At 56.4% G+C, this 25,168-nt stretch overlaps 1 protein-coding gene across 1 annotated transcript in view; it reads right to left on the bottom strand.

Annotated features, from left to right (window-relative positions):
- The window catches only part of CROCC2 (ciliary rootlet coiled-coil, rootletin family member 2), a 79,959-nt gene that overhangs the window by 35,367 nt on the left and 19,424 nt on the right, over positions 1-25,168 (bottom strand). Inside the window, exons 6-18 of the mRNA XM_078329010.1 lie at positions 22,421-22,524; positions 21,340-21,537; positions 20,084-20,180; positions 19,591-19,797; positions 19,184-19,386; positions 18,679-18,861; positions 18,083-18,227; positions 17,131-17,277; positions 16,669-16,878; positions 6,987-7,177; positions 3,360-3,478; positions 2,760-2,929; positions 1,977-2,153 (exon numbers count right to left, since the gene is read on the bottom strand). Coding sequence (XP_078185136.1) covers positions 1,977-2,153; positions 2,760-2,929; positions 3,360-3,478; positions 6,987-7,177; positions 16,669-16,878; positions 17,131-17,277; positions 18,083-18,227; positions 18,679-18,861; positions 19,184-19,386; positions 19,591-19,797; positions 20,084-20,180; positions 21,340-21,537; positions 22,421-22,524 — 2,151 coding nt within the window. The remainder of the gene's footprint in view (positions 1-1,976; positions 2,154-2,759; positions 2,930-3,359; positions 3,479-6,986; positions 7,178-16,668; positions 16,879-17,130; positions 17,278-18,082; positions 18,228-18,678; positions 18,862-19,183; positions 19,387-19,590; positions 19,798-20,083; positions 20,181-21,339; positions 21,538-22,420; positions 22,525-25,168) is intronic.

The raw sequence follows: 25,168 nt of genomic DNA, 5'->3' as shown, positions 1-25,168 counted from the left end.
AGGTATCCAATGGGAATAATAGCACCAACTCCCAAGGGCCTTCGAACTCACCTTTCTCCTCCTTCGCCTGGCTCTCAGCCTCTCTCCCATGGACCCTGCCCAGCCTCTCCCCAGCCTCCTGGCCCCAGACTCTTTCCCGCCAACTCCTATCATATCCTCCTGCCCCAGAACATCCGCTGGCTTCCTATCGTCTGACGCTGGCGCCGAGCCCTATCCCAGCTCCACTGCACACCTCTCGCTGCTTCCGCTCACACGCAGCCATCCCAGACACCTGCCAATGCCCACGTCCTCTCCACCCAGCACCACTGTTCCTCCTTGAGGCCTTCCCTTCCTCCATCTAAGGATGCAGAGGCGGGGGCAGTTAGGAGCACAGACCTCGGTGCCCGGCAGGTGCACTGCACAGCCTGGCAGGGCCTTCGTCTGTGGACCTTAGCTTTCTTACCAGTCACATAGGGATAATTAGAGCATGCGCCTCAGAGTGTCACAAGAATCAAACTTAAATGCAGAGCCTGACAATAAATCTTGGCTATGTCAGCTACTCCTCCTGAAGTTTGTAATTTTTTGTTTTGTTTTTCTGAGATGGACTCTCTGTCACCCAGGCTGCAGTGCAGTGGAGGGATCTCAGCTCACTGTGACCTCATCTCTTAGGTTCAGGTTATTCCTGCCTCAGCCTTCTGAATAGCTGGGATTACATGTGCCCTCCACCATGCCCGGCTAATTTTTTGTATTTTTAGTAGATACCAGGTTTCAGCATGTTGACCAGGCTAGTTTTGAACTCTTAACCTCAAGTGATCCACCTACTTTAGCCTCCAAAAGTACTGAGATTACAGGTGTGAGCCACAGCACCCGGCCTGTAATTTGTACCAAATCTTTTAGTCTTTATCACCCCATGTGACACACATGTGGACATGTCCATATGCCCATTGCTTTCACCTACAGTGAATTTTGGCATGATACGTGGGAACAGCCTAGACTCAGGGGAACTTTTACAGGGCCAGCGGCTGAGTCTCAACGGCTGTTGGGATGGGAGGATGGCCAGACGTGTGGCTGGTAGTTGCGTGCTTGGCTTGGTGGTCGAGTTGGATACACGGATGGATGACTGGATGACCAGCTGGCTGGTGGATCATGTGATGGATGGATAGACACATGGATAGATGGTTGGATGCGTGGATTGACAGCTGAGTTTGTGGACAGATGAAGGGATGTTAAGTGAACGGATGCATGGATGGTCAAATGAACTGATGGATGGTCGCCTGGGTGGTGAGGTGTGGACGGACAACTAGGAAGGTGGATGCACGGCCATGTATCTGGGTGGACAGCTAAATGCATGGAAAGAATGGATCTTCGAGTGAGTGGGTGGATGGTGACAAGTGCATGGAGGGACAGCCAAGGGCGTAGATGAATGGGTGGGTGGGTGGATGGACAGATGCAGGGATGGATGGAGAGGTGGATGGGTGGATGAACAGGTGGGTGGGTGGATGGACGGGTGGGTGGGTGGATGAATGGGTGGGTGGTTGGATGGGTGGGTGGTTGGATGGGTGGGTGGTTGGATGGGTGGGTGGGTGGATGAATGGGTGGGTGGTTGGATGCATGAATGGATGGGCAGACGGATGGATGAACTGGTAAGTGGGTGGATGGGTGGATGGATGGTGGATGGGTGGGTGGATGAAGGGACAGATGGAGGGATGGATGGGTAGGTGGGTGGATGAGTGGATGAGTGGAAAGATGGACGGATGGATGGATGGATGGACAGATAGGTGGATGGATGGGTGGATGGATGAATGGGTGGGTGGGTGGATGGGTAGGTGGGTGGACATCTGTCACCTGTGACTGCTGTGGAAGAACAAAGCTACAATAGCAGTGACCTGGAAAGGCTGCACCTGCCTGAGGTGTAGTGCCATGCAGCCCTTGTACTGGGTCAGAGACAGCAGGTGCAGCGGGTGTGAGCAGCCCTGCCACCCCAGCCCCGCCATCACCTGTTGCATCTTGTGCTCCATTTGGAGAAGGCTCTCATCCCGCTCCTGCTTCAGGCTCTGAATTTCCTCCTTCAGAGCCTCCCTCTCAGCTGCACTTTTTGCCACCAGCTCCTTCTCCTGCTCCAGCTGGCATCTGGCTACCTCCTTCTCCTCTGCCAGGGACAGACTCAGGGTCTCCTGGGCAAGGTAAAGGGATGGGTCCAGCAGGTGTCTGTGCTCCTGATTGAGACCTGGCCGGGGGGACGCCAGGACTGACGGTCCCCAGAGGCTGTCCAGTCCAGCCAGATGCACCCTCCCCATCTTCCCCCAGGGTCACCGGAGCAGGGAGGGCCTCTCTGGGTCTCAGCACCTGCCATCCCACATTGATCTATCAGTATGTAAACCATTCCTGAGTCTCTGCAGTGCACTTGCCATGAAGGAGTGTAAAGACATATCAAACCAGGCCTCCAGAAGCCTGTGACCTGCGGGACTGCTCTAATGGGTGTGGGGCCCCTGTCAGCCCTCACGCTTCACACTGCACCAGACCAGCCAACAGTCCATCCAGCTTTTGCCATGAGGGAGGCCCGCCCCAAATACAAATCCAAGCCCAGTGTGAGGGCCCCACAGGGAAGGCCCTGGATGCCCATTTGAACTATAAAGAGTTAGCAGGCCCTTGCCCGACCTTCCCTGGCCGGGCACCTCCGCCTCTGAGCTTGGTCTCCAAGGGCCCCCTCCTCCCAAGGGCCTGCCATTCCCTGGGAACTGGTAGCCTTCTAGGAAGATACTGGTGGGCGGGAAGCAGACCTTCTCCCGTTGGAGCTGTGCCAGGGCGTCACGGTGGGCCGACGCCTGGCTCTCCAGGGCCAGCTGTGCCTCCCGCTCCTGCTGTGCCACCTGTCGCTGGAGCTGCCCCATGTCCTGCCGCAGCTTCATCTCCTGGACCTCCCAGTCACTTTGTAGCTGCTTCATTTCCACTGTGGGGTGATGGGTATGGTGTGCCAGGGCCTGGCATGGGGACCCCTGAACCCTTTGGAACCCCCTAGGGAGTGACAGCCTTGGGGGTGACAGTGGCTGGCCTCCAGAAGTGGGTGGCCAGCGCATGGCAGGGTGGGCTGCGCAGGGCCCAGGGTCCAGGGTTGCAGATGAAGGCTACACGCTGACCCTGCAGCCACAGCACAGTGCCCAGCCTCAGGCCGGTGCCAGCTGCAGCCTGGGCAGGGTGTTGCTGCCCCTCATGGGCTGGGGTGGCCCAATGTGCTCAGTCACATGAGCTCCAGGCCCTTGTTTGTGCCCCTGTGGGCTCCTGAGAGGGGGCGCAGCATGTGTAGGGACTGAGCTCCACTCCAGGGGCCCCTCCATGGCTGACTTTCGGGGAAGGGGCTGGGGGAGCCGCCCTTGGAGCACCTTGCAAGGCCTGCCGCGCGAGTCCTGCACTCCGGGCCTCCTCCTCCAGCTGCTCCTGCAGCTGTGCGGCCAGCTGCTGGGCCTCGAGGAGGCTTCTCTCCAGGGAGTCCCTCTCTGCCCTGCAAAGGAGCAGCAAGCAACGCCCATCATCCCCAAGATCCTGCCCACAAAATGCTCGCAATAGCTCTACATGGGTGTTACTGAGGCTCAGCTGAAATGCAAATAAGTGGAAGAATGTTCTAGACATGATGGTGCATCTTGTCTCTGGGGCACCGTAGGCTGTTAACAAGGATGAGGAAACTGTCTCCTATTCTCATGCCATGAAAAGTCACTCCAGAGAGCCACCCTCGCATTAGACCCCCAAGTGTGGTGTGATTCCTTCGTGTGGAAAGCCTGCTTGCTGCCTTTGTACCCAGAGTGCCAGCGCCACCACACAGCAGTGCCCAGTCCCGGGAGGCGAGGGTGACAAAGACCCCACATTTCTAACAGTCAGTTCATCAGGGATCCAGCTGTTGGCAGCAGGTTTCGTCGTCACCGTTCGCTGCCCTGTGCTGGGTGTTCATCAGTGAACAAAGCAGTGCACAGAGCAGCGTGTACAAACACCGCAGACGTGAGCACGGACACCCACGGGAACACGTAACAGGAGGTGCGTGCACAGAGCAGCGTGTACAAACACCGCAGACGTGAGCACGGACGCCCACGGGAACACGTAACGGGAGGTGCGTGCACGGAGCAGCGTGTACAAACACACCACAGACGTGAGCACGGACGCCCACAGAAACACGTAACGGGAGGTGCGTGCACGGAGCAGCGTGTACAAACACACCGCAGACGTGAGCACGGACGCCCACAGAAACACGTAACGGGAGGTGCGTGCACAGAGCAGCGTGTACAAACACACCGCAGACGTGAGCACGGATGCCCACAGAAACACGTAACGGGAGGTGCGTGCACGGAGCAGCAGGTACAAACACACCGCAGACGTGAGCACGGACGCCCACAGAAACACGTAACAGGAGGTGCGTGCACGGAGCAGCAGGTACAAACACACCGCAGACGTGAGCACGGACGCCCACAGAAACACGTAACAGGAGGTGCGTGCACGGAGCAGCAGGTACAAACACACTGCAGACGTGAGCACGGACGCCCACAGAAACACGTAACGGGAGGTGCGTGCACAGAGCAGTGTTTACAAACACGCCACAGACGTGAGCACGGACTCCCACAGAAACACGTAACGGGAGGTGCGTGCACGGAGCAGCGTGTACAAACACCGCAGACGTGAGCACGGACGCCCACAGAAACACGTAACGGGAGGTGTGTGCATGGAGCAGCAGGTACAAACACACCGCAGACGTGCGCACGGACGCCCACAGAAACACGTAACGGGAGGTGCGTGCACAGAGCAGTGTTTACAAACACGCCACAGACGTGAGCACGGACGCCCACAGAAACACGTAACGGGAGGTGCGTGCACGGAGCAGCGCGTACAAACGCCACAGACGTAAGCACGGACGCCCACAGAAACACGTAACGGGAGGTGCGTGCACGGAGCAGCGTGTACAAACACACCGCAGACGTGAGCACGGACGCCCACAGAAACAAGTAACGGGAGGTGCGTGCACGGAGCAGCAGGTACAAACACACCGCAGACGTGAGCATGGACACCCACAGGAACTCGTTCGGGAGGTGCTCAACCCCAGACAGAGGCTGTGGGGCTGGCCGTGGGCCACGGGGACCCTGGCAGCTCCACACTCCTGGGCTTGAGTGCTTGCTTCACCCGGCAGCTCTTCCCTCTTCTGCATGTGGGAAACCCTCCCTTCAATCAGCCTAGAAACCCCTCCTCCTAGAGGCCCGCCTGGCCTCCTGTAGGGGATGTGGCCTCTACCACTCAGGCATGGGACGTCTTTGCCTGAAGCCTGGGGACCTGTGCTTGTGCCCAGCTTCTGTCTCTATGGGGACCCAGGGGCAAGTCTAGGGGCTCCCCCTGTGAACCCCTGGATTGGAGGCCTGGCCCCCGCTAGGGTGCTCTTAGCAGGCTGGGGCTGCTTGGGATGTGGCCTGGGGGGACCTGGGTCCATCTTGCTGGCTGACAGTCGGGCCAGGACCCCATGAAGGGAGGGAGGCCTTGGAGAGGCAGTGAGGCACGGTACAGAAGGGAGCAGGTCCCTCTGCTGAAGGCTGTCAGGGCCTGGGGATGCTGAGAGTGGAGCCCCTTCATAAAGCCGACTGTGGGGAGGTCTCCTCAGAAACGGGGGGCCACGGCAGGACTTCCCCCACTGGATGGTCCCCAGTGTTACCCGAGAGCTCAGCAACATGGCAGCGTCTGCACTCTCCGGTCCCCTGGGCCAGTTGTAGACACACAGAGTGTGTCGGGGAAGAGGTGCCTTCAGGACAAGCCCCTCTGTCACCAGAGGCTCAGCTGGCCATCAGGACGCCCTGATGGTGGCCTGTGACGCTGAGGCCTGCAGGGCTGCCCTGTGTAGGGGCCCTGGGTCAGTGGCAGGGCTGAGGTAGGAGCAGCTGTCGGGGCGGGATTCAGGCGGTGGAGGGCTCTGGCCAGGGCCTGTGTTCTGGGTGGCAGACCCTGCTGGCAGGAACGGGGCCCCCACCCCTGGTCCTTGGGGCCCCCAGGGCTCAGGATGGAGCATGGGCAGGAACCCTCCCTCTGTTTTCCTTCCCGAAGGCGCAAGCCTTCATTTGGAGAAAAGGTTTGTCTGTGAAGAAGCTCAAGGATCCCTGACTGCAAGGTTTCCCATGCCTCCCAGGCTCTGGAATTCCAGGAGGAAATCTTTTCCACAAAAACTCCTAGCGCTGCCCATGAGGTGCAGAAGCCACCAGCTAGTGGGTTTCTGCAGAGGCTGCAGGACTCCGATCACCAGGCAGCAGCCTGCTCACATCCTGTTCTTGCCTGGGGGTGCCCGTCCCAACTCCCAGGAGCTGCCCTGAGGCCCTCTGGGCTCACCCCGCCCACCCCCCCCACACTCCACCTCATGGTCGCTGGGCTGACCCTGCTCCTTGCTGCCCAAGCCTGGGATCAGCCCTGTGATGCCGGCTCCCGGGATTGGTGCAGGGATGTCCGGCAGCCCAGGGTGGCCTATGGCAGCAGCAGCTCTCAGGCCTTGTTGGGGGGAAGGGTGCTCTGCGTCTGCTAGAAGGGGGACCCCTGGGTGGCTGCTGGCCATCTTGCCGCCTCTCAGAGTGAGCCTGCCTGGGAATGAGATCCTCTCAGAATCAAGCTGTGCTCAGAGAAGGAGAGGCAGGATTCCGAGGGCACTGTGGGAGTGCCTGAATCCAGCCATGCCTGAAGCTGGCTTCACCCCGAACTCCTCAGCTCTGTGGGCAAGACAGTCCACAGCTGCCTTCCACTGGTCTGAGCTGGGTTTCCTGCACTTGCCACCACCTCTTTCAGGAAGGCCCCACTTCCTTCACTGGGTTGACTCCTTCTAGATGCCCTCCCCAAACCCAAAGGCTCTGTGCCGGCCTCTCACTGCAGCCCTGCTCACCTGCACACACTCCTGGTCCCATGCGATGCTGTGAGTGCCTCCGTACCCTGCCACACTGCAGGCTCTCGGAGGGCAAGGGCACGCGGGACGTGGCCTGACTGGCAGGTCCTTGCACGCGTACCTGAGATCAGCTGCCTCTTCAGCTGCGAGCCGGCCCTGCCTCTCCAAGGCCTCCCGCTGGGCCAGCAGCTGGGCCCGCTCCTCGGACAGAGCACCCTCCCGTAGGGCTTGCTGCAGAGTGTCCATCTGGGCCTCCTGGTCCTGCAGGCTCTGAGCCAGCTGCTCCTCCAGGGCCTGTTTCTGGCAGGTGACCTAGGGGAGGCGGGAAGGGGACAGTCGGCTGGGTGGGCGTGGCCCTCCTGAGGGGAAGGAAGAACTGCAGAAGAAGCGCTTTTGTGCAGCGTGGCATGTGGGTGAAAGTGAAAAACGTGGGTGAACATGAGGCATGTTGGACCTCAGAAGCACACGAATGTTTTTACAGTAGAGGGGCATCCACTCAGGCACCCTGATGCCTACTGAACTGGGCACCCCCAGGTAGGAGCCAACTGTCAATCTACGTGGCACCATTTGTCTGTCCTTCAGTGTCCAGGGGCAGGAAGCGTTGCATAGAGATGGCGCTGGAAGGTAACAGAACCAGAGCACTGCAGACCAAGCCTTCCACCAAGAATGTCCTAAAAACCTCGGCAGAATGGATCACAAGAATATGTAAGAGACCCCGGATGAAGAGACAGCTGGGGCTGAAGGAGCTGAGATCCTGGAGAGAAGGAGGCCCAGGAGCTCGCCCAGCCTTCGGTGTCTCCTCTTTCCTCAAGGCATTTGCTGATTTAAGAGTTTGGGTTAAGCCGGGTGCTCATGCCTGGAATTGCAGCACTTTGGGAGGCCAAGGTGGGTGGATCACCTGAAGTCAAGAGTTCAAGACTGGCCCGACCAACATGGAGAAACCCCATCTCTACTATAAATACAAAGTTTGCCAGGGGTGGTGGCGCATGCCTGTGATCCCAGCTCCTAGGGAGGCTGAGGCAGGGCGGAGGTTGTGGAGCCAAGTTCACGCCATTGCACTCCAGCCTGGGCAACAAGAGTAAAACTCTGTCTCAAAAAAAAAAAAAAAAGAAGTTTGGGCTGAAACATTGAGATGCCAAGAAGAGCTTCTGGCAGTGCCATGGCCTGAGGGGGACAAAAATCAGGGTTCAGAGCAACCAAAGCAAACAGGCCCTGATAAGTATCACAAGACATCAAGTTGTTTTCACAGAAAGGGGCGACCCTAGCAGTGGAGAATCAGAAATGGACCAACCTTCCTCGACCCTGCAGCTCAGCTGTGAATAGTGCCAATCACTGATTGGATGGCAGTGACCTACCTTCACTGCCTGCCAGGGTCAAAAGAAAGTCCTGGCCGGGTGGGGGGCTCAGGCCTGTAATCCCAGCACTTTGGGAGGCCAAGGTGGGCAGATCACTTGAGGTCAGGAGTTCAAGACCAGCCTGGCTAACATGGTGAAACCCCATCTCTACTAAAAATATAAAAATATAGCCAGGCATGATGACACATGCCTGTAATCCCAGCTATTCAGGAGGCTGAGGCAGGAGAATCACTTAAACCCAGGAGGCAGAGGTTATGGTGAGCCAAGGTCATGCCACTGTACTCCAGCCTGGGTGACAGAGTGAGACTTCTTTCTCCCCTCTGCCCCCCAGAAAAGCAAACAAAAACAACATAAAAAGTAAATTATTTCTGGAAGAAGAATAGCATCATCAAGAGCCTCAAATTATTTCTCTAACTTATTCTATATAAGATTGACTATTTGATCAAGACCTGTCATATCCGGAGACAGGACCACATGACTGAAACCCACAGATAAGAGCAGAAGATAGATACGGAGCCTCCCACCCTGGTTTCCAGATACTGGAGTTATCAGACACTAACTTTAAAACAGCTGACTGATACGTTCAAGAAGATGGACAGCAAGATGCAGAGTTCAGCAACAGAACTGGACCCTAAATATAAAATGCACAACTTAAAATACAGTAACCGAAAGTAAAGGAACTCATAGATGAGGGCAGACTAGACAGAAAGGAGGGAGGGGCTGATAACCTGGAAGGCAGACAATGGAATGTATTCAGACTCAGTCATAAAGAGAAAGAAGGCTGGAAAATACACAAAGGGGTGTCATAGACGTAGGCCAATCTAGAAGTGCACGCCCTGTGTGGAATTAGTCTCAGAAGAGATCAGGGGGCATATTTGAACAGATACAGGCCAAAACTTTTCCAATCTAATAAAATACATCTAGCCACAGACTTAAAGTGGCTATAATCCCAAAAAAGGATAAATTAAAAGGAAAATGTCACATACATGCAACTTAGTAGAGCTTCTGAATAGTAAAGATAAAGAAAAATGTCTTTAAAAAAACAAAGGGAAAAACACACACAGCTGTGAGACTGACAAGACTGACATGTGATTTCCACACAGCAGTGATGGAGGCAGAAGACAGTGGAATCAACCCCTGACATTTCTGAAAGAAAAGAATGGCTCTTTTAGTTTCTACACCCAGTGAGAATATTCTTCAAAAGTAAAATCAGGACTTGCTGCTTCTGATAATGTTGAGGTAGGTTGTTGGAGACCAGCCCTCCCACCTAAAGCAACTAGAAAAGCCGTACAACAATCTGTTTAAAAGCATTAGACAGATGCAAAGACGGGCAGGTCCCAGGGGTCCAGGTTACAGAGAGAAATGCATTAACGTGAACCTGAAATTCTGTGAATACAACAGATTTCCCCTTTGAGGTATCTGCCAAGTCCCAAGTGACGCAGGGTGCAGAGCCTCAGGATCCAAGAGCGAAGCTTTAGGCCGGGCACAGTGGCTCACACCTGTAATCCCAGCACGTAGGGAGGCCGAGGTGCGCAGATCACCTGAGCTTGGGAGTTTGAGACCAGCCTGGAAAACATGGCAAAACCCCATCTCTACTGAAAATACAAAAATTACCCAGGTGTGGTGGCGTGTGCCTGTAGTCCCAGCTACCTAATTAGGAGGCTGAGGCAGGAGAACTGCTTGAACCCGGGAGGTGGAGGTTGCGGTGAGCCGAGATTGCACCGTTGCACTCCAGCCTGAGCGACAGAGCGAGACTCCACTGAAGGAAATGAGTAAAGCTTTAGCTAAAAGACTGGGAATGCGGCTTCAGATGCCAGCAGGCTTATGAGACTGAAGAGACGAGGCATAGAGTTCAGAGATACCAAAGTGCCAGGGATGAGAAGAAGGATATCAGAGAAAAGGAAGTGCCTCGAGGTAAACCTGAGATTCTAAACTGGGATTTTAAAAAACAGTACTGCTGGCTGGGTGCGGTGGCTCACGCCCATAATCCCAGCACTTTGGGAGGCTGAGGCAGGTGGATCACTTGAACCCAGCAGTTTGAGACCAGCCTGGGCAACACAGCAAATCCCCATTTCTACAAAAAATACAAAAATTAGCTGGGCATGGTCATGCATGCCTGTAGCCCCAGCTACTCAGGAGGCTGACGTGGGAGGATCACTTGAGCCCAGAAGGTCGAGGCTGCAGTGAGCCATGATCGTGCCACTGCATTCCAGCCTGGGCAACAGAGCAAGACTCTGTCTCAGAAAATAAAATAAATTGCACCACTTTTTAACAAAGTATATATTTTTTTAATGATTCATAAGTAGTAAAGGACCAGGAGACGAAGAATCTGAACAAAAAAAATAGCAGCTGAGAGTCTGGGAAATCAGATAGGACTTTTGAAAGTCTTGTAGAATTGAGAAAACGAAACCTGGAGTTTAGGGCTAACAAACAGGACCCCTGGTTAACACCTGAGCTTTACAATGAGGGACACAGGGGAGTTATATTACACCCTGGGACAGGCCAGAAATAGACGACTCCTCACAAAAGTCGGAAATACCGTTACGAAGCAGCTGAGTCCTGCGCCGGATAAAGGCGATTTATCCCGATTCTGATTTCCCAGAGTCAAAAGCAGATTCCCTCTGGAGGAAGCTTATATCATTCAAAGCCTTACGTGATCTCTATGAATTATATCTACAAAAGCACAAAGTCTGTCATTCAACCAAAAAGTATTAAGCATAATAAAAACAAAAAAATTCAAAACAAAACAAAACAATGAACGTACTGGCTGTAATCCCAGCACTTTGGGAGGCTGAGGCAGGTGGATCATGAGGTCAAGAGATCGAGACCATCCTGGTCAACATGGTGAAACCCCGTCTCTACTAAAAATACAAAAAATTAGCTGGGCATGGTGGTGCGTGTCTGTAATCCCAGCTACTCAGGAGGCTGAGGCAGGAGAATTGCCTGAACCCAGGAGGCGGAGGTTGCGGTGAGCCGAGATCGCGCCATTGCACTCCAGCCTGGGTAACAAGAGCGAAACTCCGTCTCAAAATAAATAAATAAATAAATAAGAACGTGCTCCAGACGATGCAGAATGTTACCGAATGACTGAAATGTTTGTGAGAAGATGAGTGTGTGTGTGTGTGAATGGTTAAAATGACCATTTAAAAAGCAAAAATATCAGTAAAGTAATATTAGGGTTTATAACAACACATACGGAAATGAAATATACAGCAACAAGAGCAAACAGGAGGGGGAAATGTCTTAGTAAATGTGCGCTGCTGTAACAAAACCCCCGAGACCGGGTGATTTGTAAAGTACGGAAACTTATTAATTAATCTTCCCACAGTTCTGGAGACTGGGAAGCCCAAAATCAAGGTGCTGGCAGGTGCAGTCGTCTGCAAGGGCCGCTCTGTGCTTCCAAGGCTGTGCCTTGATGCTGTGTTTTCTGGCTGAGAAGAACGCTGCAGCGTCACATGGTGAAAGGCAGAGGGAAACTGAGTCACGGATGATGCATGAAGCCTCTTTTGTAAAAGCTTTAATCTCATCGATGAGCGTGGAACCCTCATGGACTAATCGCCTCTTAGATGTCCCACCTCTTAATACTCTCACAATTGGTCACTAAGTTTCAACACCTACATTTTGGAGGGGACACATTAAAATCGCAGCAAGGGACAAATGGAGTGTGTTGCTGCCAAGGCCTCACATTGTTTGTGAAGTAATATACTATTTGAATATACACTGTGCCTATCATAGTTTTAGAGTAATCACTAAAACTAACAAAAAGGAATGTAGCTAAAAACAGCCCATAGAGAACATGACGTGGGAAAGTAAAGAAACACGCAGCTAACCTGGGAGGACGCCGGAGAGGAAGAATGCGAAAATATGTGTAAAATGTGAGACAAATAGATGGTACATACCAAGGTGTGCATAAAGGACATTAACAGCTACGGTGAGTGTATGTGGCCTGACGACCACTCTCATTAAAGATGAAAGTCATCAGAGTAAAGATGAGGACTACACCCGACAATATGCTTCTGACACACATTTTATTTGTTAAATGTTTTATTTGTTGATTTCAGTAGGTTTTTGGGGAGCAGGTGGTGGTTACGCGGATAAGGTCTTTAGTGGTGATGTCTGAGATTCTGGTGTATCCATCACCTGGGCAGTGTACACTGTATCAAAAAGAGTATTAGCAGAGGTAAGAGCGGATGTTTTGTAACGATAAAAAGCCCATTGCTGATGAAGACATGCAATACTAAGTATACATACACCTAATAACAGAAATTCAAAACACGCGCAGCAAAAAGTGGCTATGGGGACAAACTCGGGGGAGCTGCGGAAGAAGCAGAAGCTCCACAGCCAGAGGCAGAGACGTTAATGCCCTCCTCTCACTAACTGACGCAGCAAAGAGACAGAAACGACCAATCAGAGAAACAAATCCACACATGTAACCCAGTCAGGACGTAGAAGATTTCAACAACACTATTAAGCAGCTTGATTTAATGGATATTTATAGAACAACCCACTCAGCAATAGCATCATACACGTTCTTTCGACATGTTCAACAGAGACAATAGACTGGGACATAACGCATTTAAATCCATTCAGATAATATGGAGTGTATCCTCTGGCCATGATGAAATTACATGAGAAATTGATAACAATTTAGACATTTAGAAGATCCTATTTCGACGTCAGGGAATTTATGTCTAAATAATCCATGGGGCAAAGAAATCACATGGGAAAAGAGGAAATCATTTGAACTGACTGATAATAAAAACACAACATGAAAAATTATCAGGATGCAGATTAGGAAACAGACATAAAACCTGATGAGAAGTTGGAACAGATTATATGTCCGCTAAAGAAATCGAATCCATTATCAAATACTTTCTCACAAAGAAAACTCCAGATTCACATTATTTCATCAGCGAATTCTGTCAAATGTTTAGGAAATAAGTAATACCAATGTTACACAAACACTTTCAGGAAAAGAGGAAGAGAAACTACTTCCCAGTGTATTTTAGGAGCCCAGCACGACCCCGATTCCTAATCTGATGCTTCCAGGGAAAGAAAATGACAGAAATATTCCTCAGAAATATAGCTGCAAAAATCTTTAACAAAACATTACAAGTTGAATAAAAATATATAAAATGGATAGTAACTCATGACAAAGCAGGGCTCTCGTGGGTCTGCAAGTTAACATCTAAATCTAATTATGTACATAATTCACTCCATTAACAACGTAAGGAGAACAAGGATGTCATCCTCTTAGGAGTTCCAGAAAAAAACATTGAGCAGAATCCAGGACCCATTTATAATTTAAAACTCAGCACAGGAGTGAAAGGAAACTTCCTGACTCTGAAAAAGAGCATTTATGAGGAGCCCGCAGATACCATCATATTTCACGGTGAAACATCAGATTCTTTCCCTGTGATTGCGTTGGGCGGAAGTACGGCCCATTCTCACCACTTACATTCAACTTCTCTCTGCAGGTCTTAGCGCAAGAAGACAAGAGGAAGAAATAAAAGGCATTCAGATGAGAAAAAAAGTAAAGCTTGTTACAGATGAACCATCATATAAACATACAACCTTAGTACTTGTAAGTAAATGTGTCAAGATCGCATGACTCAAAATAAATGCATGAAATTGTATTTCTGTATAGTAACAATGAACAATAGGAAAATGACATTAAAACGATGATATAACTCATGCTATAAGACCTAGAATTAACCTAATCAAAGACGTGCAAGAAACCTCTACATTGAAAACTACAAACATGGCTGAGAGAAGGTAAAGCCATAGAGAGGTATACCATATTGATGGATATAATGGTCACGGTATTTAAGATGTCCAATTTCCTCAAGCTGATCTGTGAATTCTAAACAATTTTAATCGAAGTACTGGAAGGCTTTTTTGCAGGGGAGGGAAGGAGAAATGGACACGATGACTTTAAAATGCATGTGCCTACACATAGGACTTGGAACAGCCAGAACAATCCTGGGAAAGGCCAAGGCGGATGCGTGTACACTGCTCAATTTCGAGACTTACTGAAAGGCGATTGTCATCAAGACAGTATGGTTTTGATGAAAGCATGAACAGATTGATTCGCACAGATCAACAAATCCCACTTACATCATCAATTCATTTTCGAGTTGCCAGAGTTATTCAAGAATCAAAGGAGAGACTTTAAGAAATGGCGCAGAAAAAACTGGAAATCAGTATGAAAAATAATGGACCTTCGTTCTCACGTCGTACATACAGTCTGGTTCTCACACCAGTGTGCAGCAGAATCCCCTGGGGGGCTGATGAAAATCCAGACTTCTGGACCCTGCCGCAGAGTCTGTGATTCAGTGTGTCAGTCTTGTGTGAGGCATGAGTATCTGCATTTTAAGAAGTCCCCAGGTGTATCAGTCTTTTCTCACCCTGCTATAAGAACTACCTGAGACTGGCAATTTATTAAGAAGACGTTTAATAGCCTCACAGTTCGCAGGCTTAGCAGAAAGTGTGACTGGGAGACCTCAGGACACTTACAATTATGGCAGAAGGTGAAGGGAGAACAGGCCCCTCTTCACACGGAGGCAGGAGAGGGTGGAGGGAGAAGCAGGCCCCTCTTCACACGGAGGGAGGCAGGAGAGGGTGAAGGGAGAAGCAGGCCCCTCTTCACACGGAGGGAGGCAGGAGAGGGTGGAGGGAGAAGCAGGCCCCTCTTCACACAGAGGCAGGAGAGGGTGGAGGGAGAAGCAGGCCCCTCTTCACACGGAGGCAGGAGAGGGTGGAGGGAGAAGCAGGCCCCTCTTCACACGGAGGGAGGCAGGAGAGGGTGGAGGGAGAAGCAGGCCCCTCTTCACACGGAGGGAGGCAGGAGAGGGTGGAGGGAGAAGGCCACACACTTTTAAACCCTCAGATTTCGTGAGAACTCACTCACCATTAAGAAAACAGCAAGGGAGAAATCTGCCCCCATGAACGACTCACCTCCCACCAGGCCCCTCCTCCAATCTGACATGAGATTTGGGTGAGGACACAAATCCGAGCCGTATCAGCAGTGTGTCACATAATGCACCATGAGTCCTAGGCTGAAGCCACTATGCTCTCTGCAGGCAGGGCTCAGGCAGAGCGTTCACATCACCCGGCTGCTGGTCCCAGTGATAGGTACAAGTACCCCTTGTGGGCAGGACCAAGGAAGGACCTTGTGGGCAGGACAAGATGTACTGGAAACATCGTTGCTGGACAGTGCAAATGTCCAGTACCCGGTGGATGAGAAAGCAAATGTGCTTTACTCACCCCAAGGAACATATCTATGCAGGTAAGAAGAAAGAGCTAGGCCAGGCGCAGTGGCTCACGCCTGTAATCCCAGCACTTTGGGAGGCCGAGGCGGGTGGATCACGAGGTCAAGAGATTGAGACCATCCTGGTCAACATGGTGAAAGCCCGTCTCTATTAAAAATACAAAAAATCAGCTGGGCACAGTGGCACGTGCCTGTAATCCCAGCTACTCAGGAGGCTGAGGCAGGAGAATTGCCTGAACCCAGGAGGCGGAGGTTGCGGTGAGCCAAGATCGTGCCACTGCACTCCAGCCTGGGTAACAAGAGCAAAACTCCATCTCGTAAAAAAAAAAAAAAAAAAAAAAAAGAAAGAGCTAGCGATGCACGCCATTTATAAGGAGCTCTAAAGCAGGTGCATCCAGCCCATGGCGCAGCACGTCAGAGCAGAGGCCACCTGGGCGGGGACCGGGGGCTTTGGGCAGTGGCTGAAGGGACATGGGGAACCTGCTGGGCTGACAAAAGTGTTCTACATCTTGATCTTGGTGGCTACACGGGTTTGCACAATTGTCAAACTCACTAACACTGTGCACTGACTTATTAAATGCCAACGATACTTCAACAGCAAAGGAGGAAGAAGATGACCCCGAAAAGCTCAAGACAGAAAATGGAAAGAGAGCTGAGCTGTGCTGCCTGTAACGGGGCCACGGAATCTGAGCCTTGGTGGCTTGAAAGCCTCCCTCCCTCTGGCGGGGTTTCTGCATGGATGAATGAGGCAGGATCGGAGCAAACAAGTCTGTTTCTTTCTCCACTGAGCTGAGCTTCCTCAACAAAAGACGGAGCATTGGGAACGAATGCATGAAGGCAGGGATGAATGTGCAGTCACAGAGCTCAGCTGTGTGGATGTGGCCCGGGAAGAAACAGGCAGCAAAGACAAAGCTCTCTGAGGGGCTGGCGTGCAGAAGTCACTAGCCTGACGCCCGGCTCCCCTGCCAAGGGGTGGGACGGAGATGGCAATCTTCTCTGCATACCCTCTCCCTGCCCCCATCCTCACGGGGAGGCCAGCACTGGGCCTGGCCGTTACCAAGACAGAAAGAGCTGGTGTGGGCATCCTGAGCCTACCTGACTCCCAGAAGTAGCTTAGGCAGGACCCACGACCCAGCCGCGTCCCAGACGGCAGCAGCCCGCCCTGCAGACATCCTCACCTGGACCACCTGCTCCTGGAGCTGGGCCTTCTCTCGCCCCAGCAAGGCTGCCTGGCTCTCCAGCTGCTCCTGCCGCTGCTCCAGGCCCCTGCGCCCCGCCTGCTCCAGCGCCAGCTGCTGCTCCGCCTTTGCCAGCTGCTCCCTGGCCCGGGCCTGCTCCTGCTCCAGAGCCTTCTGCTGCTCCCGCAGCTGGTCCCGCTCCTGCTCCAGCTACCACCAGGGGTCAGGGCCTCTGCATCCAGCCCCCACGCCCTCGGGCCCTGCAGCCACCCCCAAGGCCTGCCCCAGGCACACTGTCCTCCCTCCCTCTGGCCTGGTCAGGGCCAGCCAGGCTCCTCGTCCCCAAAACCTTGGCCCAGGAGAGGGAGTGATCTGGGAGGATGGAAGGAAGGCCCAGGGCTGGAGACCCACAGCCACCCGGAAACCCGCCCTGGCGAGGCCCCACCCTGGCCCTTGTCTCACCTGGAGGGTCAGGTGGTTCAGCACACTTTTGTCCCGAGCCAGCCCATCCATCAGGGTGGCCATTGCAGCCAGGGAGTCCCTTTGCTGCACTCCCTCTGACTTCAGCCGCCTCACGAGAAGCTCCAGGTCAGCATTACTGCACTCGGCCTGGGGCAGGGAGGGGTACCAGGGAGAGACCTTCAGCTTCCAGGGCAGGTCTGCTGCTGCTGGGGAAGGAGTGAGCCCTGAGCCATGCGGTGTGCCAGCCAGCACTCCTGAGCAGGCATGGTGGGAAGGTCCCCACAGTGGGGAGGTCTCAGGGCCACTGGTGGCTCCAGGCACTGAGGCTCCAGCCAGAGGATGTGGCTGGTGGGCTGGGGAGAGGCCACAAAGAAGCAGGCATGGCCAGCAGGGTTGAGAGCAGCCAGGCCAGGCCACTGCCTGCTGGTGGGGACAGAGAGAACTTCAGTGACTTTGGGAGCTCTGGTGATGGGCTGAGGGTCCCGGCAGGCAGGAGACAGAGAGTGAGAGGCCAGGTCAGTGAGGCCAGGGTGGGTGGGAACAGATGGGAGGGCGGGGTGGGGGGGGGCGGATGAGAGGGCGGTGGGGGGCAGATGGGAGGGGGTGGGGGGGCAGATGGGAGGGTAGGGGGCAGATGGGAGGGGGTGGAGGGGCAGATGGGAGGGGGAGTGGGAGCAGATGGGAGGGGGATAGCGGGGCAGATGGGAGGGGGCAGGATGGGGGGCAGACGGGAGGGGGTGGGGGGAAGATGGGAGGGTGGGGGCAGATGGGAGGGGGGTGGCGGGGCAGATGGGAGGGGGTGGGGGGAAGATGGGAGGGTAGGGGGCAGATGGGAGGGGGGTGGCGGGGCAGATGGGAGGGGGTGGAGGGGCAGATGGGAGGGGGGATGGCGGGGCAGATGGGAGGGGGCAGGATGGGGGGCAGATGGGAGGGGGCGGGGGGCAGAGCGTACCCTGGCCAGGGCGCTGTGCAGGGCCTCCCTCTCACTCTCCACAACGTCCCGCTGGAGCTGTGCCACGCTCAGTGCCTCCCGGGCTGAAGCCAGCTCCTCTCTGAGCCTGGAGACCTTCTCTTCCAGCTGCTGCAGGCGGCCTTGACTGAGGCCCCAGACCAGAGGGCGGGGGGTCTCTCAGGGTGAGCAGTGACATTTCAGGGAGGAGACTGTCTGTGACTCCCTCCAAGCCCAGGGAGCCCAGGAGGAGCATGGGGTTCCCGGGAGGACCAGAGACGCAGGGAGCCCTTGGCTTCCAGCTTCGTTTCTGGGGTGGAGGAGGCACAGGTGCCTCGGTGGAGGGGAATGGGGCCCCACATCTGCTGGGCCCACAGGGTGGGTGCCCCTGGTGGGGCACTGGGCCAGTGGGAGTGGGGGTCTGGGTCTGGAGGATGGTGCAGACAGAAAGGAGCCTGGAGAGCCCCCGCCCCATTAGGGCTGCCCCGCACTCTGAGATGAGACTGCAGAAGCAGGCCCAAGGCTCAGGGTGGCAGCGAGGGGTCTCTCTTGAGGGAGTGACCCTGCCCCCCGCAGCCGCTGCCTGGTCTCCAGCACACCTGGTCTCCAGGGCCCTGCCGCTCCGCCCCCTCCACAGAGCCAGCTCCTCCCTCTTCTCCTCTGGCAGCATGAGGCTTCTCTGCAGCTCCGAGGCCTCCGCCCCCAGCCCCCGCTTCTCCGCATCTGCAGCGCCTGCCTTCCCTCTCGGCTCCTCCACCATCATCTCCAGAGCAGCCTTCTCCCTGGGGGTGAAGGGGGCAGAGTTGGGGCAGCCCTGGACACATTCGAGGTGCACAGCATGCCTTGGTGGGCAGCCGGGGCCGGGTGGATGCCAACCCCGAGACCGTGTGGGCAGACGCAGCCGCTGAAGCACACAGGGCCTCACTGGTGGACGGGTCCCACCCCGGCTCCTGCTCACCTGGTGCCCACGGAACTCTGCTGGAAGGAAAGACCCCTCCCCGCCGGGGGCCCCTTCTGCTCCAGAGTGCTGTCCTGACAGCAGTCCTGGGCCCTCAGGGTCCCACACTCCCTGTGCAAGGCCGGGCAGCCCCTTCACTCTGTTACCTCCCCTGGAGCTTGAAGGACGCCCGGCACTGCTGCTCCTCCAGCCCCTGGGCCTCCAGCTGGCCCCGAAGGGCCTCTTGCTCCCGAGCCTGCTCCCGAGCCCGCTCCTGCTTCGAGGCCCGCAGCTCCCGCCGGCACTGGGACAGCTGCTCCCGGAGCCTGGCCGCCAGGGCCTGCGAGGACTCCAGCTGCAGGCACAGCTCCTGCCCGGGGGGAGTGCAGTGTGGGCCCCTCAGGCAGGCTTTGCCCACCGAGGCTCACCGGGACTTGCTACTCCACAGAAAAGACACTGGAGCCCCTCCCTGGGGCCACAGGGCTCCGGCAGGCCCCATAACTACCCTTCAGCCTGAGGGCCTCATGGCTCTGCCCTCAGGGAGACAGGGGTCCCACGGGCTGCGGCTGCCCACCTGCTCCCGCCACCGCCGCCTCTCGATGGCTGCCCGCACGGCCTGCAGTGTGGGGTCCAGGGTAGCCGGGGAGTGGGTGCGTGGCAGGGATGCCCCTTGGTGGGGAGACGTGGCACATGGGCGGCTCCTTGGTGGGCGCTGCACCTTCTCCCCTTCAGTGCTGGGGCTCCATTCCCGCTCCAGGCACCACTCATCCTCCTCCGCCACCTTCAAGGTGCAGAGAGGCCCAGTGCGCAGGGCCGTGATTTGGTGGGGATTGCGCAGACAGTCCTGAGGGTCCCTGCAGGCCACCTCCACCTTCGCTACCGGGGGACAGGCGAGGGGCTGCCCCCTCCTGATGTGCCTCAGAGTGCGCTGCAGGGACCCCACCTCGCCCTGCAGGCCATCCTCTGCCATCCCCGGCTGCCACTGCACCAGGCTTCCTTCGAAGGGGGAGACCCCTGAGTGAGGCTGACAGACCCCCGCCCACAGCCACCCCGTCCCGCCCACCAACCAGGTTCTGCAGGTCGGTTCTGAGGGCAGCGATGGTCCTCGCCTTCCGCTCATTCTGCTCTGTGAGCTTCTCCACCAGCAGCGTTTGCTCCGAGAGCCTGGAAGGAGTCAGGGGGAGGGTGGGGTGTGAGGGGCAGGGCCCAGAAGACGGGCACCTGAGCATGCCCTGGCTCTGCCCGGGTTCCTCCATGCCGTGGCCCCCTGCCGCTGCTGGGCGACACCTCTGTGTGGTCTCTGTCCCTGGTCTGAGCACGTGCCTCTCCTGCTACAGAGCCTGCAGTGGCTCCCACGGTCTCAGGAGCCAAGGCCTACACCCTGACCCTCTCCAGGCTCACCCTCGTTGACTGCTTCAGGCTCTGCCCTGTCCTGTGGCACAGTAGAGGGAGTGCCCAGTGCCCACCACAGGCCTTTGCCCGGCCCACCCTTCTGCTCACAGCACCAGGCGCCATCAGTGTAGCCAGGAGTGATGTCCCTTCCTTCTTCCTAGAGATCCCGGGTTCCCCTTCCCGTGGCTCCCGCCCTGGCATGCAGCCCCTGCAGCTGTCCAGCACCCGCGGGCCCCACATCCTGTACTGCTCCTTTGGGGCTGGGCTGTGGTGTGTTTGACTCAGCTGGACCCCCAGAGGGGAGGGAGGGCTGTCAGCCCGGTGGGGTGTTTGTGGCCAGGGGGGCCTTGGACCCCAGGTTGTGAGGCATCGGCCCCACAGCCAGCAGGTTAGGCCTCCACTGGGGAGCCGCCCCCCACTTTCTGCTGAAGCTGCCCTCGAGAGACCTCTGGGCCCCCACTGTGGATGGGGGGTCTGAAACCTTTCACCATCACGCGGGCCTCACAGACCCCCAGATGGGGCGTGGGTGTCCTTCACACCAGGCAGGAGGTGGCCTGGTCCCTCTCCCTGCCTCGGTTTTCAAACGATTTGCTCCAGGTGAGCTCTTGTCCTGGAAAAACGTTCCTGCTTTGGGTCCTGAACACTCCAGTTCTGGGTGCTGACCCTGAGAACACCATCCCAGTGAGCTTCCTGCCATGCTCCCTGAAACCCTCACTGTGGGAGACCCCAGTGCCCACCTCCTGGGCATTAGGGGAGTGCCCTGCACCTCTGGGATGGTGATCCTGAAGTGTGTGCCCCACGTGTGACGCCAGGGCCCCACCTGCCCTGGACCCATGCGACCACATCCGGGAACCACAGCTGCTTGGCCGGCTGGATGGGTCCCACCCCCTTGGGCCCTCCCTGTGCCAGCCTGCTGGCCCTTCCTGCCCACCTGGCCTGGAGTGCCGACTTCTCTGCATCCCTGGGGCTCTGCAGCTGCAGGATCTCCCCCACCTTGTCCTGAAGCTGCTGCCCCAGGGTGCTGGCTGTGCTGCTGGCCGACAGCCGCAGGTTGGCGTCAAGGTTCAGGCAGGCGGTGTGCAGGCAGCGGGCGGTCCTGGCCGTGTCTGCCTGCAGGTCAGCGAGGCCCCTGGGAGACAAGGGTGGCACCCGTGGTTGACTCAGGACCCACCAGCGGAGGGAGGGCCTGGTCCCATCAGCCTTGCAGAGGACCCCCTCCTGGACATCTCAGGAGAAGCCCCCAGAGCATGGCACTGATTGTGCCCATGTGTCACCAAACAGCAGGAAGGCAGCTGGGGGGGATTGAGCAGGGGCAGGGCAGGGCTGCACACTTCCAGCCTCATAGGCCTTCACTGAGGCACCCACCCTCAGCCCCGACTCCTGGGAAAGGGGCTGCCACACACCTGAGGGCTGGCAGGGGAGGGGTGGCACCAGGACTGACTCCAGCGTGGCACTCAGCAAGGGCTGCATGGACCCCAGAAGCTCCATCCAGGTAGGTGTCCCCACCCCACAGCGTCCTCATCTCTCCATGTCCCTGTCCCCAGCCGCCCTCCTCTCCTCTCTCCTTGTCCCTGTTCCCCACCTACCTCCCTGGCCCAGTTGTCCCTGTCCCCAGCTGCCTTCCTTGGCTGCCTCATCACTGTGCGAGCCTGTGGGTCCTGGGCACCCACGGCCAGCAGGTTAGGCCTCTGCTGGGAGCCACCTCCCCACTTTCTGCTGAAGCTGCCCTTGAGAGACCTCTGAGTCTCCCATGTGGATGGGGGGGTCTGAAGCCTTCCATGAACACAGCGGGGCTCACAGACCCCCAGATGGGGTGTGGGTGTCCTTCACACAGGGCAGGTGGTGGCCTAGTCCCTCTACCTGCCTCAGTTTTCAAACAGTTTGCCCCAGGTGAGGCCTGGCCAGGGCCAGGTGAGGAGCCGGCCGGCCAGGGCTTCTGCAGCCCCGGAGGGCCCCCCAGGCACTCTTCCCCTCTCCCCGAGGGGCCCCCACGTGGGGCGGCTGACACTCACCTCTCCGTGGCTGCGCGCAGCTCAGCCAGGCCTGTCCCCAGCACCACAGCCTGTCTCCACAGGAGCAGGAGGTCCCGGGCCTTCCCCAGGGCCCCTGGCTGGGCCTGAAAGCAAGAGGCTTCCCGTCTACTTCAGGCTGGGGCCCTTTTCCCTCCCTGAAACCCACTGTTTTCCAGGGGCCATGTCTGTCTCCATGGCGGCTGGAAGTGGACCCGGCACCCTGAAGCCCCCACATCCCACGGGCAAGTGAGCCCTGGGCTCCCCTAACCCCACCCTGGGGCCATGCTGTGCCTCTCCCCAGAAAGGACCTGGGCACGGCCACACCCAGCCCTCCAGGCCGGCCCACATGATGGAGGGGGTGGGTGGGGCGTGTGGGCCCTGGGAGGGCAGGCACTGACTGGGTCTAAGCTCCCCAGCAGCTCTCAGGAACCGCTCAGGCTTAGAACACCCCAGAACCGGGACTGGGCCCTGCTGGGGCCCTCGGCTCCTGCCCCTGACTCCGAGGGAGTGGACTGGCTGTCTTTCTCCGGCACAGTCTTTGTCCTTACTCTGAGGGCTCCTGGAGATGTCCCGGTGTGGGTCTGGAACTTCGAAGGTGCCAGAGACACGGAAGCGTTAGAGGCCTCAGCACTGGGGCCCCGGCTCGGCAGGGAGGAGGGTGGGAGGCCACTGCCGAGGCGAGGCCAGTGATGAGGCTGTAAGGGAGCGGAGGGGGAGGACCCTGTCCAGGCAGCAGCGGGGGAATCGAGTGTGCTCAGCGGGTCCAGCCTGCAGGAGCTACCATGCAGGCCTCAGGGTCTCCGCACCACCCTCCAGGCCCTGCACGCGCCGTCTCCTGCTCGCCGACCTCTGGAACTCGGCGGGGTGACTGTGTTCCCACCACCTCTCCCCGCCTGTGGCAGCCCGAGCCCTGCTCCTCAGGCTGCCTTCAGGCAGATCGCTCACGTCCTGCCGTTCTCCAGAATCCCCCCAGAGGACCACGGTCAGAAACCAGCAGAAACAACGAGACGAGACCTTGAAGACCTTCAGGTAGTGGATCACCCTCTGACCCTCACCAGGCTTTCCTGACCCTCACCCGATCCCATGCCCGAGGTTCCCCTCAATGAACTCATTACCCCTGGTCACACACCCTCCAGACGGCATGCCATGCTCAGCCCATCAATCCTGGTCACACACCCTCCAGACGGCATGCCACGCCCAGCCCATCACACCTGGCAGTAGGCCCTCCGGAGGGCATGCCACGCCGAGCCCATAACACCTGGCCGTACACCCTCTGGAGGGCATGCCACACCCAGCCCATAACACCTGGTCACACACCCTCTGGAGGACATGCCATGCTGAGCCCGTAACACCTGGCTGTACACCCTCTGGAGGGCATGCCACACCCAGCCCATCACACCTGACAGTAGGCCCTCCAGAGGCACACCATGCCGAGCCCATAAGACCTGGCAGTATGCCCTCCGGAGGGCATGCCATGCTGAGCCCATAACACCTGGTCACACACCCTCCGGAGGGCATGCGATGCTGAGCCCGTAACACCTGGCTGTACACCCTCTGGAGAGCATGCCACACCCAGCCCATCACACCTGACAGTAGGCCCTCCAGAGGGCACACCATGCCGAGCCCATAAGACCTGGCAGTATGCCCTCCGGAGGGCATGCCATGCTGAGCCCATAACACCTGGTCACACACCCTCCGGAGGGCATGCCACGCCGAGCCCGTAACACCTGGCTGTACACCCTCTGGAAGGCAAAACCCTCTGAGCCCATTCCACGTGGTCACACACTCTTCCAGCGCATGCCACTCTGTCCCTGGTATACAGGGGTGGACACTTGCTTCAGCCGCACTGCCTCCTGCACTCTGACTGTGTCCATCAAAAGGCTGAGGCACTTCTGGCAACATGGAGGGGCGGCTGCCAGATTAACCCTCCCCGTGAACCACGGGAGACTCCAGATTCACAGCCTCTTCCTGTTCACAGCCCACGGCTGGGCTGGCCTCAACGGTTGGAACACTCAGGCCAGCAGTCGGTGAAGTCATGGACCATTGGGGAATGTAGGCAATTCTTGCTAAGCACAGGTGTGCACACACAGACACGCACACAGGTACGCACACACACATGCACACACATAAACATGCATACATACACATGTACACATACAGATGTGTGCACGCACACATACACACAAATATACACATATGTAAGTGTGCAGGCATGTAGGTGCACACACATACACACGCACACAGGCATGCACACAGATGCACACATACACATGCACACATACACACACGTGCACACACACGTGCACAAGTATACACATGCTTGAGGGTGCAGGCATGCACACACGTGCACACACCCATGCATATATGCACACGTGTGAGCATACATGTATACACATGAACACACATACACATGCACACATAGACACACACGTGCGTGCACATACACGCGCGCGAGTGTGCAGGCATGCGCGCACACACACACACCACCCTGCAGGACATAAGGAAAACTGCCCGTCTGGAATGCTGGAGTTAGAAAAAGTCTTCCTCATGGACTTGGAACCACATTTAGACTTCACACAGTTTGCAGCTGAATTCACACAACCAGGATAGTCCCAAGAAAACAGCCTGAAAATGTACTTCAATGTGGCCCCAAAGACTGTTAGAGCCCCTCAGCATCTATCAGAAGCAAACAAAATTCCTTCCTGGAGAATACTGTATTCCCCTCACGTTTCAGAGAAACTTCACAGA

This window comes from Callithrix jacchus, chromosome 6, assembly GCF_049354715.1.
Source record: "Callithrix jacchus isolate 240 chromosome 6, calJac240_pri, whole genome shotgun sequence".
Lineage (NCBI taxonomy): Eukaryota > Metazoa > Chordata > Mammalia > Primates > Cebidae > Callithrix > Callithrix jacchus.
Note: the sequence above shows the minus strand (reverse complement) of the source record. Positions and strands in the feature narration are given on the sequence as shown.